The 13698-nt window shown below is 39.8% G+C and overlaps 1 protein-coding gene across 1 annotated transcript in view; it reads left to right on the top strand.

Annotated features, from left to right (window-relative positions):
- Positions 1-13698, top strand: part of adgrl3.1 (adhesion G protein-coupled receptor L3.1) — a 174475-nt gene that overhangs the window by 26529 nt on the left and 134248 nt on the right. The window contains exon 3 of the mRNA XM_050044160.1: positions 12909-13074. Within this exon, the coding sequence (XP_049900117.1) occupies positions 12915-13074 (160 nt within the window). The 5' untranslated portion in view covers positions 12909-12914. The remainder of the gene's footprint in view (positions 1-12908; positions 13075-13698) is intronic.

Raw genomic sequence — 13698 nt, 5'->3', positions numbered from 1 at the left:
TAACTTGCTTTAAAATTCTCCTCGACTCACTCTGATCGCTTTTGGCACTCCCTCTCTCTCCTGCTGCCTCCCTCTATCCTTTCTGTCTCCATGCCTCTGTAACTCCTCCTTTATCCCATCTTTCCATCTCTATCATCCTCAGTCTTTTTCCTTCCTGACCTCATCCATGTATCTCCTCCTCTATCTTCTTCCCCCCTCTCATATCCTTCATCTCCCCCAACCCTCCCCTCTCCTCGCTCCATTCTCCTTTGCACATCTCCGCCTTATCCCGTCTTGTCTCATGAGGGAGGGAGGGCGCGTAGAGTTGATTAGACTGGAGCATTAGAAAGTTCAGAGCAGAACAGAGCGTGGTGTGTAGCCGCCAGGCGGTGAGGAATCAAAACAGCAGTGCCTTACAGACGAGGTCGTCGGCGGTGGATTTTCAGGGTGGTTTCGGTGCATCGGATTTCTGGGAGCGTCCTCAGAGCAGCCAGAGGCAGCCATGCGGAAACAGCAGTGGTCCGGTCAAAGCCGGAGCCTCCCCAGACGCAATTTTCTGACGGGCATAGAATGTCTAACATGGAGGGAGAGGATGAGGTGCGCAGCCAAGAGCTTTGAACTATTTTAGTGTGGAAAATGATTTTAAAGGGATAGCTCTCTTTGAAATAAAAATGTTTCTCATGCTTAATACAAAGGAGCACAGATACAGCCTTGCTCTGCTCTGTCACAGTCCATTATCTGCGATCACAACATGTTAAAACAGAATAAATGCTTTGATTAAATTATTTTATAAAGCAAAAAAAAAAAGGCGCAATGAGAAAATTAAAACCAACGATTAGGGGGATTATAAAATTAACCATTATATGACACAGGGCTAGACAGTGATAAACTGCTGCAATTCATTTCTCACTGGGGATATTGAATTGAGACCACAATGACCAAAACATGTCACAATGATGTGGGGGTGACCTATACCTTTAAGGCTACACTCTGCAGTTCTTTGCTGTGAAGCCGCACAAAGGATTTACAACCAGTGCTGTATGAAATAAATTGCCAGCCAGGCCACTTGTCTTCAGGGCACAGTGACAATTGTGCACATTCCTACAGTGAACCAGCCCCTCACCCACCTACTCACACACACACACGTGTGCATTTGCCCGTGTGAATATCCTGTATGTTAGAAAATAGCCGGTGGGAGCAGCCATATTGCATCTGGCTGCACCAGCCAAACATATAGATTCAAAATAAGAGACATAAGCTGACGTGACTTGTTTGTCTCGTTGAGTTAAGATTCGGTCAGCACAAACATGTGACATTGACTCATTATTAATTGTGATTTTAATGTGGTCCGAGGGGGCTTGTACGCAAACTCCCCCTCTCCCCCACTCCCCAAAACAGCCCAGCACATGCAACAGTACAGATACATGTTGTGGCCGACATGTCAAGACATCCATATTGTCGGGAGTTGACAGTATGTTTTCCCTGCAGCCTCTGGTCACACTGAGGGGCCACTCGTTGCTAATCAGTATCTTAAGCACAGAGGGTGGGCTTTCAAAATCACTTGTTATAGTATGTGTATGCATGTTGTATGTGTGGGTCTTTGGTGGTATTGTACATGGTATTAGGGCAGGGCAATATATATTGATATCAGGATATGAAACTAGATATCATCTTAGAATTTGGATATCATAATATTGTAAGTGCTGTCTTTTCTGGGTTTTAAAGGCTGTACTACAGTGGCACCAGGCCATAGTCATGGGCCCCCAATACAATTGCCCCCGCCCTCCAAATACTATTTTAAAGAGGCTGTGAAATGCTCATAAGGCATCCATTGGTACCAACCATGTTTGCAAAGTTCGTTGGGAAGGGGGATAAAAAATGTTGCACAGTTAGGCTAAGTTTTTGCAAGAGAACAACTGGCATGGCCTTTTACAAAGGGGTCTCGAATATCTGAATGAAAACAGGTTCTATGGGTACCCATGAGTCTTCCCTAAACTTGATAAGGCTTGTTCCCAGTGAATGGGGTGCTCCAGGAATGAGTTCTAAAACCCGCAAATGAGTAAGCATTTTAGCACTCCCAGTTATCTCATCTCTAAGTCAGTGGGTTTTTGCTTAGATGCCTGAAATAAGGAAAGTTTTGAGTTTTGTTCTATGATATAAAATATGTCAGTGAATACCTCACTTGTTGATTTTGAAGCTTTTATGTGATGTCGTTTGTTTATAGCCTAACGTTAGCTTTTCCCTTCTGGAGAGTGAATTTACGCTTCAAAACTCAAGATTAGTGTGACGATTATCTAGCTGAGCAAAAGTGTAAGAATCATAAGCTTTTGTTTGTTGCAGAGCTTATTTTCTGCAATAATCCAAAATAATTCAATGGAAAAATCCTATTGATTTTCTGACGAGGAATCCGGGGCGATGCTAATTTCAGTGTCAGCCTACAAAAAAAACATCATCCTAGCAGCAATCATGTACTCTTATAAGTTAAAGCTGTATACATGTGTTTGTTTTTTGTTCTTTTTTCTTTAGGAAAATGACAACCAGCCATTTTGAAAAACAATGAATCACCTAACATGGAAAACAGATACAAACACATTGAAACTGGATTGTTGTGGAACTCAAAATGTTAATTGTGCTGGAATTAATCTATGCATACCGCATTATTAGCAACATTAACTGCAAACTAAGATACCAAAATATGTTAGGGTTATGTCAGGTGACTCCATTCGACTTCGACTCCATATTGGTATAGTTTTCTACAAGCGTATATGATACAACAGTGTAAGTGAATTCCTTATATTCAGTTATGGGTTTCGGTTTTGGTGTACTACCCCAAAATTTTCAGTAGCACCATCTGACCACCTCTTTAAAAATAGTGTAGGGTTGCCACTGCTTATAAGACTGTTCTCGCTATTCTATGAAGTGCTTTTACCCACTTAGTCATTATATCCATACTTCTGATGTTTATTTATCAAAAATCTCATTGTATAAATATTTTGTGGAGGCACCAACTGTCAACCCTACAATCTCATCAAAATATCGATTTCAGGGTATTTGGTCAAAAAAAATCTTGATATTTGATTTTCTCCATATTGCCCAGCCTTGCGTGGTATGAGTGTGTGCGCATGTGTTTGTTTGTGTACTTGTGTCTTCTGTCTCTCATTATAGGCCACAGGCCAGACTCCCACCAGGTTCTATCCTGATTAGTCATCTCTTCAGCTCCTCACTGCCAAATTAGCTACCTGAAAGTGTGTGATTATGCGTGTGTGTGTGCATGGTCACTCTAATCAAAATTCTCCCAGCCCGTCTACCTGAGCTGATGATAATTTGCCACACTACCCATTCCCACTCACACTCTGTCACCCACACAGCCTCATTCCAGCCCTCTCCATCACACACACACACATACACACACAGACGCACGGGCGCGCGCACACACACACACACAAACACAGAAATGGTCCACGGTGGTTAAACCTACCCTAGCAAGCCAACTGAAGGTAATTTACCGTAGCTTGGCGGACACATGCCATTTTACTGAACACGTTGCATGGCCCCCTGAGCTTTGTTCTGCTCAGAGTTCTTTCCAACAGAGCAAAGAATGAACAACTGAGGAGACTAAATAGAGGGAAGAAAAGAACAGGTGAAGAAAAACTAAATGAAGAAAAATGGCAAGGGAAAAAAGAATGCATAAGCTGCTGAGCTTCCCCACTTAAATCCGACTGCAAGACAAATTGGTGTGACTAAATATGTATGTTTATAAGAGAACATTTGAAGATGTATGCATCAACGTATTTTGATTTCTTTCTTTTTTGTAAAAACACATCAAATGTCTTCTCTGACTGCACTTCAATAACAAATATTTTAACAAATAATTTCTTTGAATAAACCCCTCGCTAAACTGTTGGAGCCATATGACGTACAACTGTATGGTTGGAGCGAGCATGGAGCCCACGCTGTCACCACCTGCACTCCCTGGAGAATTATTATCAAATTTTTGGAAAAACTAAAAAGCTATTTCAGAGAGAAGCAGACAGAGGGGTCTACAATATGTGTTTGAAGGATAAATCCAATATGTCAAACTCACTCAGCAGTGAAAACAGGTCAAAAAAATAAAGATAGGAAGCTAAAGCCAAACTATAGGCTACAGAGGACTGTGTAAAAGTGAACCACCACATCACTGGTGATCGAGGAAGAAGACAATGAAACCTCTGTGATTTTTAACCAGCTGAGTGTCATCACATTGTGTGTGTGCTTCCATGACGCCAGTGCCCAGAACTCCACCAAGGCACATGGACGGGGAGCTAAACATCGTTCATCTGCACACACTGCGATGACACAAAGCTGGTTGAATATCGGCAAAGTGTTCCTGTTTCCCTCTACTTCCTCCTGTAACACAGGGTAGGTCTTTATTCACTGTTATAATCATTAAAAAGAAAACATAGCGTGTGTTCACATTCAGTAGGCTATACCTTCAGTAGCTAGGTAGCTACCCCTACATTTTTCAGGGTTCGATTTTGGTTTAGAATTAGGGAGAAATGTTTATCTCCCTCCAACCCCTCAAGATGACAGGTATCATTAAAACATGTGCCCCAGGCAAGGCGTTTAACTCGAATTCCACAAGTCCTGCATTTGAAGACAGGATTAACGAAGGGTCAGTTGTGGGGTTAAACTAATGATGCACATTTTGAATTTAAAAACTGTCAGCACTGAAGAACCCCACCTTGTTTGCTTTCACTCAAATTAGCAGTGTCAGATCTTCCTGTAGGCGACATGGCAGCTATATGTAGCTTTTTTAAATTAAAAAAATCGAACATACAGGAAATGGTTGGGGTCATGTGGAGAGCATTACAGTTAGAGAAAATGAAAAGGCAAAAGTCGTCCATGGTGCAATACAAAAACAAGTGGAGGGCAAAATTTGCTAATTTGAACATACTGTATTCTCTTAATGTTTGATATTTATTGTCATAGTTTGTTAGTTAAGTTGTTTATTTGTGTTGATTAGATCTTTTTGGGGGCTAAGGGTAGGGTGGGGGCTGGCGGTACTTGCGGCAGATGTGCTAGGTCCGGCACTGCTAATTAGGGACAACATGCATAGTTACAGATGGAGTACAAAACACTAAAATTTGTATAGCATCTACATTTTTTTCTGAATTCTACACACACACACACACGCCCATGATATTCTTTTAGGCATACACACAGGGTAGACTCCAAACGCAGCATGGGTGTATTTGAGAGTCTCTGCCTGGAGGCTGAGGGAGTAGGGCATCTGGTCTCCTAGTGATAAGCATGTGTGTGTGTGCAAACGTGTGGGTGTGTGAGGGTGCGTGCACGTGTATGTGCGCGTGATAGACGCTGACAAGGTAGCCCAGTCCGGTCAGCACTCATTAGTGAAAGAGAGAATCCCCGAATGAGGAGTGCTGTGACAGGAAGGACTCTCTCGTTAGGGGACTATACACACACACACGCACACATATACACACACACAAGTAAGGTCAGGCTGCCTCGGTGCACAGAATCAGCCCAACATCAATTAGTTCATGGATGCATGCAATATAGTCTGTGAGTGTTGTGGCCCCGGTAACAGCCCTGTTAATGCCGACCCTGTAGCAAAGGAAGATTCAGGGCAGGAAAATGTAAAACACTGAAGTCGCTTTTGGGGAGCAGATTGTCCTCGTGGTGCTAAATAATAGGTTTTTATTGAGAAATAATTAACTCGCTGTTTGATAAGATCACACTAATCTAATCTAAATTTAAAAACTCTATTTGTCACAGATGTTTTGAATTTTATATAACGATAAACTTTGGTTTCTGAAAGGAAGAAAAATGTTTGTCTTTCTGGAGTAATTAATAGGAGTCTGCCGAGCAGATAGAACTGGGACTGAGATGGATAGAAACAGCAGGTATAGGACTTTGATCCAGGGACGGCTATTTGTTTTGGTCTGATCCTGCTTATTACTGTCGCTGATGTTTTGCTCAGTTTTATGCAGATGCTGCTTATCTGCCGGGGAGGGTCTCTGAAGGGATATAACTGGCTCAGGATAGGAAATATTGAGTTCATTTAAAATATATGGCTCGATTATTTCATCATTTCAACTGTGAGTGGGTTCAGACGGGGCATGATATCATGTTTGCCAAACCTTATGTGCACAATCATCTGATGAATATGGGGTGTAAACACATCGCATATGTCCTGATAATTAGCACCGTTGCTGCCTGTTGATGTATAATATATTAACCAATCAACACACTGAGATAATGGAAGGAAACAGGTTAGAGACACAGGGCAATGCTTCAGGCGATCAGCATTGTCTCTACAATGTGGACGTCATTATCTGAACATATGGGAGCACGCAGGCTGCTGAATTATGAACATAACTTGAGTGATTTGAGTTTAGATTAGTCCTGGTCCTGGTCTGCTCCAGGCTGTCACGCAACTATTGTCTGATAAAGGCACCGCGAGCATGTTGGAAACGAGAGGGTTAATTAACTGATGGGTGAGATGGTGGTGCAGCATACGGGGTGATGGAATAGCTTTTGAATTATGGAACAGTGGAATGCTGTGGCTGGTGGCGTCCAGCCATATGTCAGTGTATGCCTCCTGTGTCTAGCTGGGGACAGCTGGTCAGATTGCTCATGTTCAACCGAGTTAGGGACCAATCAATCAAAAACGGGGCAGCTTGTTGAGTTGTTTAAGTGGGGGAAGGAATAAAGTCTATTGTGATTCTACCAGTTTGGTGCCATTACAAATTTGTCAGAAACTGTTAGCAGATATGAAATCACCCTCCATGGAATCAGTTACAGCAGCTGATATGGAGAAAATGGAATATGTTTGTGAGTGCAGCATGCAAGGTTATTTTGAAGAGGGTTTGATAGAAAGCCCGAGGTGATCCAAACTGGCAGTTTTGAATCGTGGGATTAAGACCTTACTCTTACTCTTTTTTTCTTTTTTTTTTAACTTTTCTTCCTTCTGTTGGTTGTGTTTTGGTTTGCGGAACAAAACTATGCTGCCTTTCTGACCAGCACTTTATTGAAAAATAGATTTTGATATCAAGGGACCAGCCTGGTTAAATAGAGGTCACGTACAAATATGAGAAACTTCAGATTTTGAAGATGCACAGCATTTCCATGGCGTTTCTCACAATCCACAGGTCAGCGTTGTTAGATTGTTAAACTCATGAGAAGAAATGGTAGATAAAATGTGTTTCCTCCTCCCAGTGGAGTTCAGTCCTTTACAGACAAATGGGGCTGTAGAGACGTGTGTCAGTAAATCAGAGGTTGTATTTCGAGCATGAACCAAAAGAATTAGCTTCCATTTGATACTAGCGCTGCAGTAATTAATGGATTAGGTTTCACTAATAAATGACTTGCCAAATAATTTGATGATGAGTTTGAGTATGTTTTTAATTAAAATAAAAGTCCAAATTCTTTGATTCCATCCTCTAAAATGTGAATATTTTCTGGTCCTTTTACTCTTTTATCCTCTTAAGACCTGGGAGAAAAAAAAAACAGTCGGAATATTTAGATTTTCTTTTACAAGATTAAAGTATTTGGGATGTAAGATATCACAACGATTTTTAAAAAAATGTTTTTTAATCAACGTTTAAAACGTGTCCTTAATTGTGAACATTAGGTCAATCTTATCCGCAGGACATTCCAGTAAAGTACATTTAAATAATATGATTAAATTCACTAATGTTGACGGTATTGTGCATGGTTTTAAGTGATTATACATAGTGCGTATGTGTGTGTGCGTGTGCACAAGAAAAATAATCTGTTTACCCTTCTTTGAATCTGTGTTGACTAACCAAAACTTCAAAACCCTAGTTTATATGTCACTTCTAATCCAAAATGGGTGCTGCATGGCTGTCTCTATTTTTTCCCCCAGGCTCCTCGTCAGATGATATGTCCTCTTTTGAGCATTAACATCCTGCTCTAGCGCCTGGCTCTGGGGTTTTTCCTGTTTCCTGAAGTTTGGGGAATGAAAATGAAAAGAAGCATGTCCCACTGCCCCTTACATAGGACATGGGTTAAAATGTGTATTTTGAAAGGCTTAAATTTAACATAGACTTCTAAAATCTTAATATAATATTGCTAAGACTCTCATAAATAAAAAACAACATCCTTATGAAAAACAGAAACAATATATCTTTGAAAATTTGATCACTGTCCCTAAATGCCATACTGTGTGTTTTTGCAATTCCATCCTTTTTGAAAAGACAGAGGATAGTTTGTTGGGCACAGCCTCATGTGTGTTATATCACTAGAGGGTCCAGGATGTTTCATAGTACATCAGAACTTAAATAGACTGCATGCATGGTGTTTAAAATAAAGGCCTTACTGTCAGGTCCACCACAGAGGACAAATGTGAATCGCTGGGTCACAGGAGGCTATGACTGAAGATCTTTGGGCAGTGGCGCCATCAAAAAATGTTTAATGGGGTGGCTGAACAAGGAACATGATTATGTTGATGCAGTATGGGCTTGTTAAAAATTAGGTCAGTAGAGAGTTAAGGAGTCACATATGAATATACTTTGGTTTCTTATTTTACTGTTAATGTTACTAATTACCTGAAGTACATAGACTAATACCAGTACAGTTAACATTACAATAATGTCTTAATGTGTTATGTGTCTGTATTAACGTGAGGCGATTCATTGTTCTTCAAATAGCCTAGTTGTCCTTGTGTCTTTGGGTTGTGGACAAAACAAGACATTTTTTACTATTTCCTGACATTTTAAGACCAAACAACTAATCAATAAATCAAGAAAATATTCAACAGATTAATCAACAATAAAAACTAATCATTAGTTGCCACCCTGCTTAATACAAATATATTTTACACTATTCAGAACTAAAAGTATAGAAAATGAAAATGAACTGAGCGGATAAAATTGTATTTGACTATTTTATGCCGGAAGAAGAATTGTCTCCTACAAGTGCTCTGACTTTACTCCAATTAATTTTGAGCCTTTTTTATCACAATAATTTTAAGTAGATTTTCAATTTCATTGATTTATTTTGACATCCTAAAAAGAACAGATTCAATAAACCCCCAGATGACTACACAGCTCTTATCATACTGTTTGTCTCTGATATGAGTCTGTTCCTCGAGATTCACATTCTACAGTGTACATATGCCTCTGGGTATATCTGTCTATCTGTCCTGTCTGCAGCGTGAGGCTTTTTGTCATTGGAGATGTTCAGAGAATGCATTATACATATCTTGTATGTCTCCGGTGGTTACGGGAAGGTCTGTGTCATTTTGACAGTTTCTATAAATAATGAAAAAAAAAATCTGATATTCTTATAGCAGTAGTTGTAGATTTCCAAAAATATCCAAGGGAGAGACTGTACCAAAGCTGCTATTTGCCTTCACAGCATGGCATGATGGAGATAGCTGGCTATTGTCTTAGTCTCTGCTGGGCCAAAATGATATGGTCACACTGATCAATAGTCTCTGTTACACATGATGTATTTCCCATGGCTCTGGCTGTCAGCTTTACTCCATCTGTCCCCGGCTGTTGCAAATTTCTGCAGTCTCTCTCTCTCTCTTTCAGTCTGACACACACACACACACACACACACACACACACACACACACACACACAAACACTACATGCCTGTTTATTTGGAGCTGGGAATACGTTCCCTTGAGAATAGCGAACATTTAGGCACAAAACACGACTGCTGTTACCTTTGAACTACTCACATGAAAAACACTGTTTATTCGACATCAACTAGGACGATTGCATAATGACTAAATGTGCAATGACCCCTCTGCAGACGTCAGATATATGATACAAACACATAACTCGGAGTCACACAGAAAAATGGGTAAACATCCTTGTTTGTCATAGTTAAAAAGTGAATTTGGGAGAGCAAAAAGAAATTGATTGAGTTCACTGTCGGTTGATCGATTGGATGAGTGAGCGAGTGATTAAACAATGCTGGTCAGCTTAATCAGTCTACAAAAAAAGGAGGAGACCAGTGTGTCACTGCTATAACTAATCTCACAGACCATCCGCTTATTAATTGTTTATCGCTGATAGACCATGAAATGAACAATTAGATTGGAACATCAATACATTTCACACTTTGATGCTGATGCGGAATTCCAAGTGAAGTGAAACCTAATACAGACAGTGTCATCATTATGCAAACATTTTTCTATTTTTTTCCCCTACAAGGTCAACATTTAGCATTTAGCTTTAATTTCCTTCACAGATTTGTTGCTCACAGATTATTCAGCATATGGTCTGGTGTCTTGTGAAATATGCATTTATACATTTATACAAATTTTTCTGTTCTTGTCAGTGTTTCATATTCAGTATCATCTCAGTTGTACTGGAGCTGTAAATGCTACAAAAATCAGAACAGCTCTTGATTCCTTTAGAAACAGTTACAGCATAATGTGAGATAACAACATATGCTGATACAACAGTTTGTATGATATCTATGGAACTTGCGCCCCATGAGGTATGTACTTCACATAAAGTTATATAGGTTTGGTTTCGGCAAGTAAAGTTACCTAAGTTAGGGTTAGGAAAAGAAGCATGGTTAGGTGTCTTAAGGTTAGGCAAGTAAAGTCATGTAGGCTAGGTTAAGGTAAGTACAGTTACTTAGGTTAGGTTTAGGAAAGGAAACATGGTGACGACGTAGTCTGCCTTAAAATGACTCAAAGTTCATGTATGTCACACGGTTCTAAACACCAGTTTACCAACCCAACCTGCCTTCTGGTTGAAAAAGTGGGTTTNGCACATCTGCCTCATTTTCGCTGTGGTATTGTGATACTACTCAGAACCATGATATTTTCATTGGTATCGTACAGTGGGTCCTAATTCTGGTACCGTGACAACACTAATCTGGAGGGGGTTCATCTGCAAAAACTAATGAAAAACTAAACAATGATATTCGGTAGTCGGTACTCGGCCAAGCGTTTAATAATATTCGGCTTCGGGTTCGGCTTCGGCCACAAATTTTCATTTCGGTGCATCCCTAATTGCTGCTCTCCCTCCCTCCCTCTTTGTATCCCTGAAATTAGAAATAAAGGCTTAACGTTATAGTAATGAAGCAGAGTCCAGAACAGTGGTATTTTGTCTGATATTACATAAACAAAGTCTTGGCTCTAGAATATTAAAACCCACCGGGTTGCCACCACTTAAGATAATGTTAGTTCTAAGCGGCTTGGCATCACACATCAGAATATAAATGTTAAAAATGTCAGTGTGGACATTTAACACGTTGTTAGCTTGGTTAGATTCTCCATAATTCAATTGTTCAGTTCATTTTACAAAAACCATGAGCATCAAAGTATAATTCGTTAAGATTTAGAGCGACTCCGTACCTTTGAAGCGGCCAGGAAATCCGAATATGTGTCCATTCCTGGATTATATATTCCTTTAGTCCCTAAGGGTCCATCAATCAAAATATTCAAAATGATTTTTCATTAAAAGTAATCCAAATTGTGAATATCATTATGTAAAGTCGGTGGTAAAAGCTAGCTAACTTTGTTCGTCAAATGGACCGTAGTTTTACCCACATAAACAATATTCTCTCATCTTCCTGCACCGTGTTGTCAGGTATGCTTCTTTTCATTACCTTGTTGGTAGACTTGCACCGATCACAATTTTTTTTGGCCGATACCGATTTCTGATTTGCAGTGTTTGGATGGCCGATTCTGATTTTGACCAATTCCGATTTCATTTTTTTCAAACCACTTTACAGCACACAAGATATTGCAATATTTTCTATCTCTCCTTTATTAGAACATTTTAACAGGAAAAAAATCGACATGTGAAAAAATATATAAAATATCTTTTCACATGTCGATTTTTTTTTGCATGTTGATTCTATGTGTTATCTATACTATGTCATTGTTTTTCCTCCTTTTTCTCTGGGCCTGTAACGTATCATTGCAACATGTGACCACGTCATGTGTGTATTTAAGATGTACGAATAGAGCATGAGAACAGCCTGGAGATTATCTGATACTTTAAAACATGATTTAAGAACAAATCATGATGGATGAACTACTTGGCTGTACCACAAACAAATGCCTGTGGAAATAGAAATAGGTCCTCAGCTATTGTGAGTTACGTAAAGCACATTGTTTGCCATCTAGTAGTGTGCACACATGCATAATTAAGGGATCAGCTTGACGATTATTGACCTCATCTCATACTTATCATTGATTGACATGTCTATAGATAGTACACTTATAAATAGTCTCGATAGGAAGGCTCTGTCCACCATTCTAATTTTACATTTCCTGATACTCTACATATTCCATAATGTTGGTTCATATTTTGTTAGGCTGGTGTTGTTATTATAACAACAACCGTTTACGCTTCTTAATCATTCCATGCTCTCTGTATTTCTCTCAGCACCGTTTAAGATAATTATTGATTACTGTCTAGTCTTCTGTGACATGTCTGCAGGAAGCTGCATTGACCTTAGTAAAGTGCTGTTTGTTAAAACATCAATCTGCCATGAGTAAATAGAGTAACAGGATGTCTGGGAGATATTTTCCTTTGCTGCGTAAACTTTGTAATAATTGTTTTTTGTTTAAGTCATTTATCTGTAACGATCAGGAAGCTGATTTGTTGTTTAAAAGATGATTTTTACAGGCACAAATGCTGCTGTTGCTTCTCTGCTGAAAGTGCTGGATAAACTTAATAAATGTCTGCAATTTCTTTGAAATTGTGAAAATTCATTCACAGTGTAAAAGCAAATGGAATAATTAGAGGTCTAATGGTTGCTGATGATACTTGCATCAGCAGCTAGGAGATATAAATAGTGCGTGTTATACAGAGTGCATAGGCATGTGCACAGGTGTGTAAATGTCCAATACACAGAGATAAGGCATCTTGACTTGTTTAGATTCAGCATCCAAGTGAACAAATCCTCTCTGTGTGTCAATTTTGCAGGCCTGTATGGTGTCACGAACACTGAGCTGTGAGAAAAACAGCTCACCACAAGACCGTCTGGGCTCAGCAGGAAGTACCTCCATATTTACTTCCAGGTCAACCTCAAACGTCATGTGGACCAGATGCCTGCTCTTCGTCTCGACCTTGTTTGCTCCCATTGCCATTGGTAAGAAACAAGACCACACACAGTGCAGGAGTAAACATACATTTACACCCAGGACAGTGTTTTTGACGCTGTGTCACAGAGGCTGCTGTTTTGCTGGACTGTGATATATGTGGCCTGCTCTATCAAAATCATTTCTAGATAAACATGGATTTATGTTAATATCCTGATATTTGGTCATTTTGGAGTTTTGATTGATTTTAACTAAACAAAGTCTTGACTTTCAGAATACAAAACTCTTATTGCTAAATTCACACAATAATTAAATGTTTTTAACCCATAAAGGCATGATATAAAGCTAGCAGTGAACACTTGTCAACTGCACTTTGGTCCTATTCATTGCCGCTAGGGATGCACCGAATATTCGGTAACCGAATATATTCGGCCGAATATTGCAAAAAAACACACATTGGGTATTCGGTGGAATAAGTTAAAAGCAAGGCCGAATAATAGCAGCGTTTTGATAACGCAATCAAACGGCGTGCCGTGACAGGCGGAATAAAATGTCGGCAGTGTGGCGATCCGTCCGTCACGGCACGCGCATTTGCGACTAAAAATAGTTTTGAGCGAGCAAAATAGGCTTTAATCATTCAGCACGCTGTGCGAGCAGCCTACAGATTTCAACCA

This window comes from Epinephelus moara, chromosome 5 (assembly GCF_006386435.1).
Source record: "Epinephelus moara isolate mb chromosome 5, YSFRI_EMoa_1.0, whole genome shotgun sequence".
Taxonomy (NCBI): Eukaryota; Metazoa; Chordata; class Actinopteri; order Perciformes; family Serranidae; genus Epinephelus; species Epinephelus moara.
Note: the sequence above shows the minus strand (reverse complement) of the source record. Positions and strands in the feature narration are given on the sequence as shown.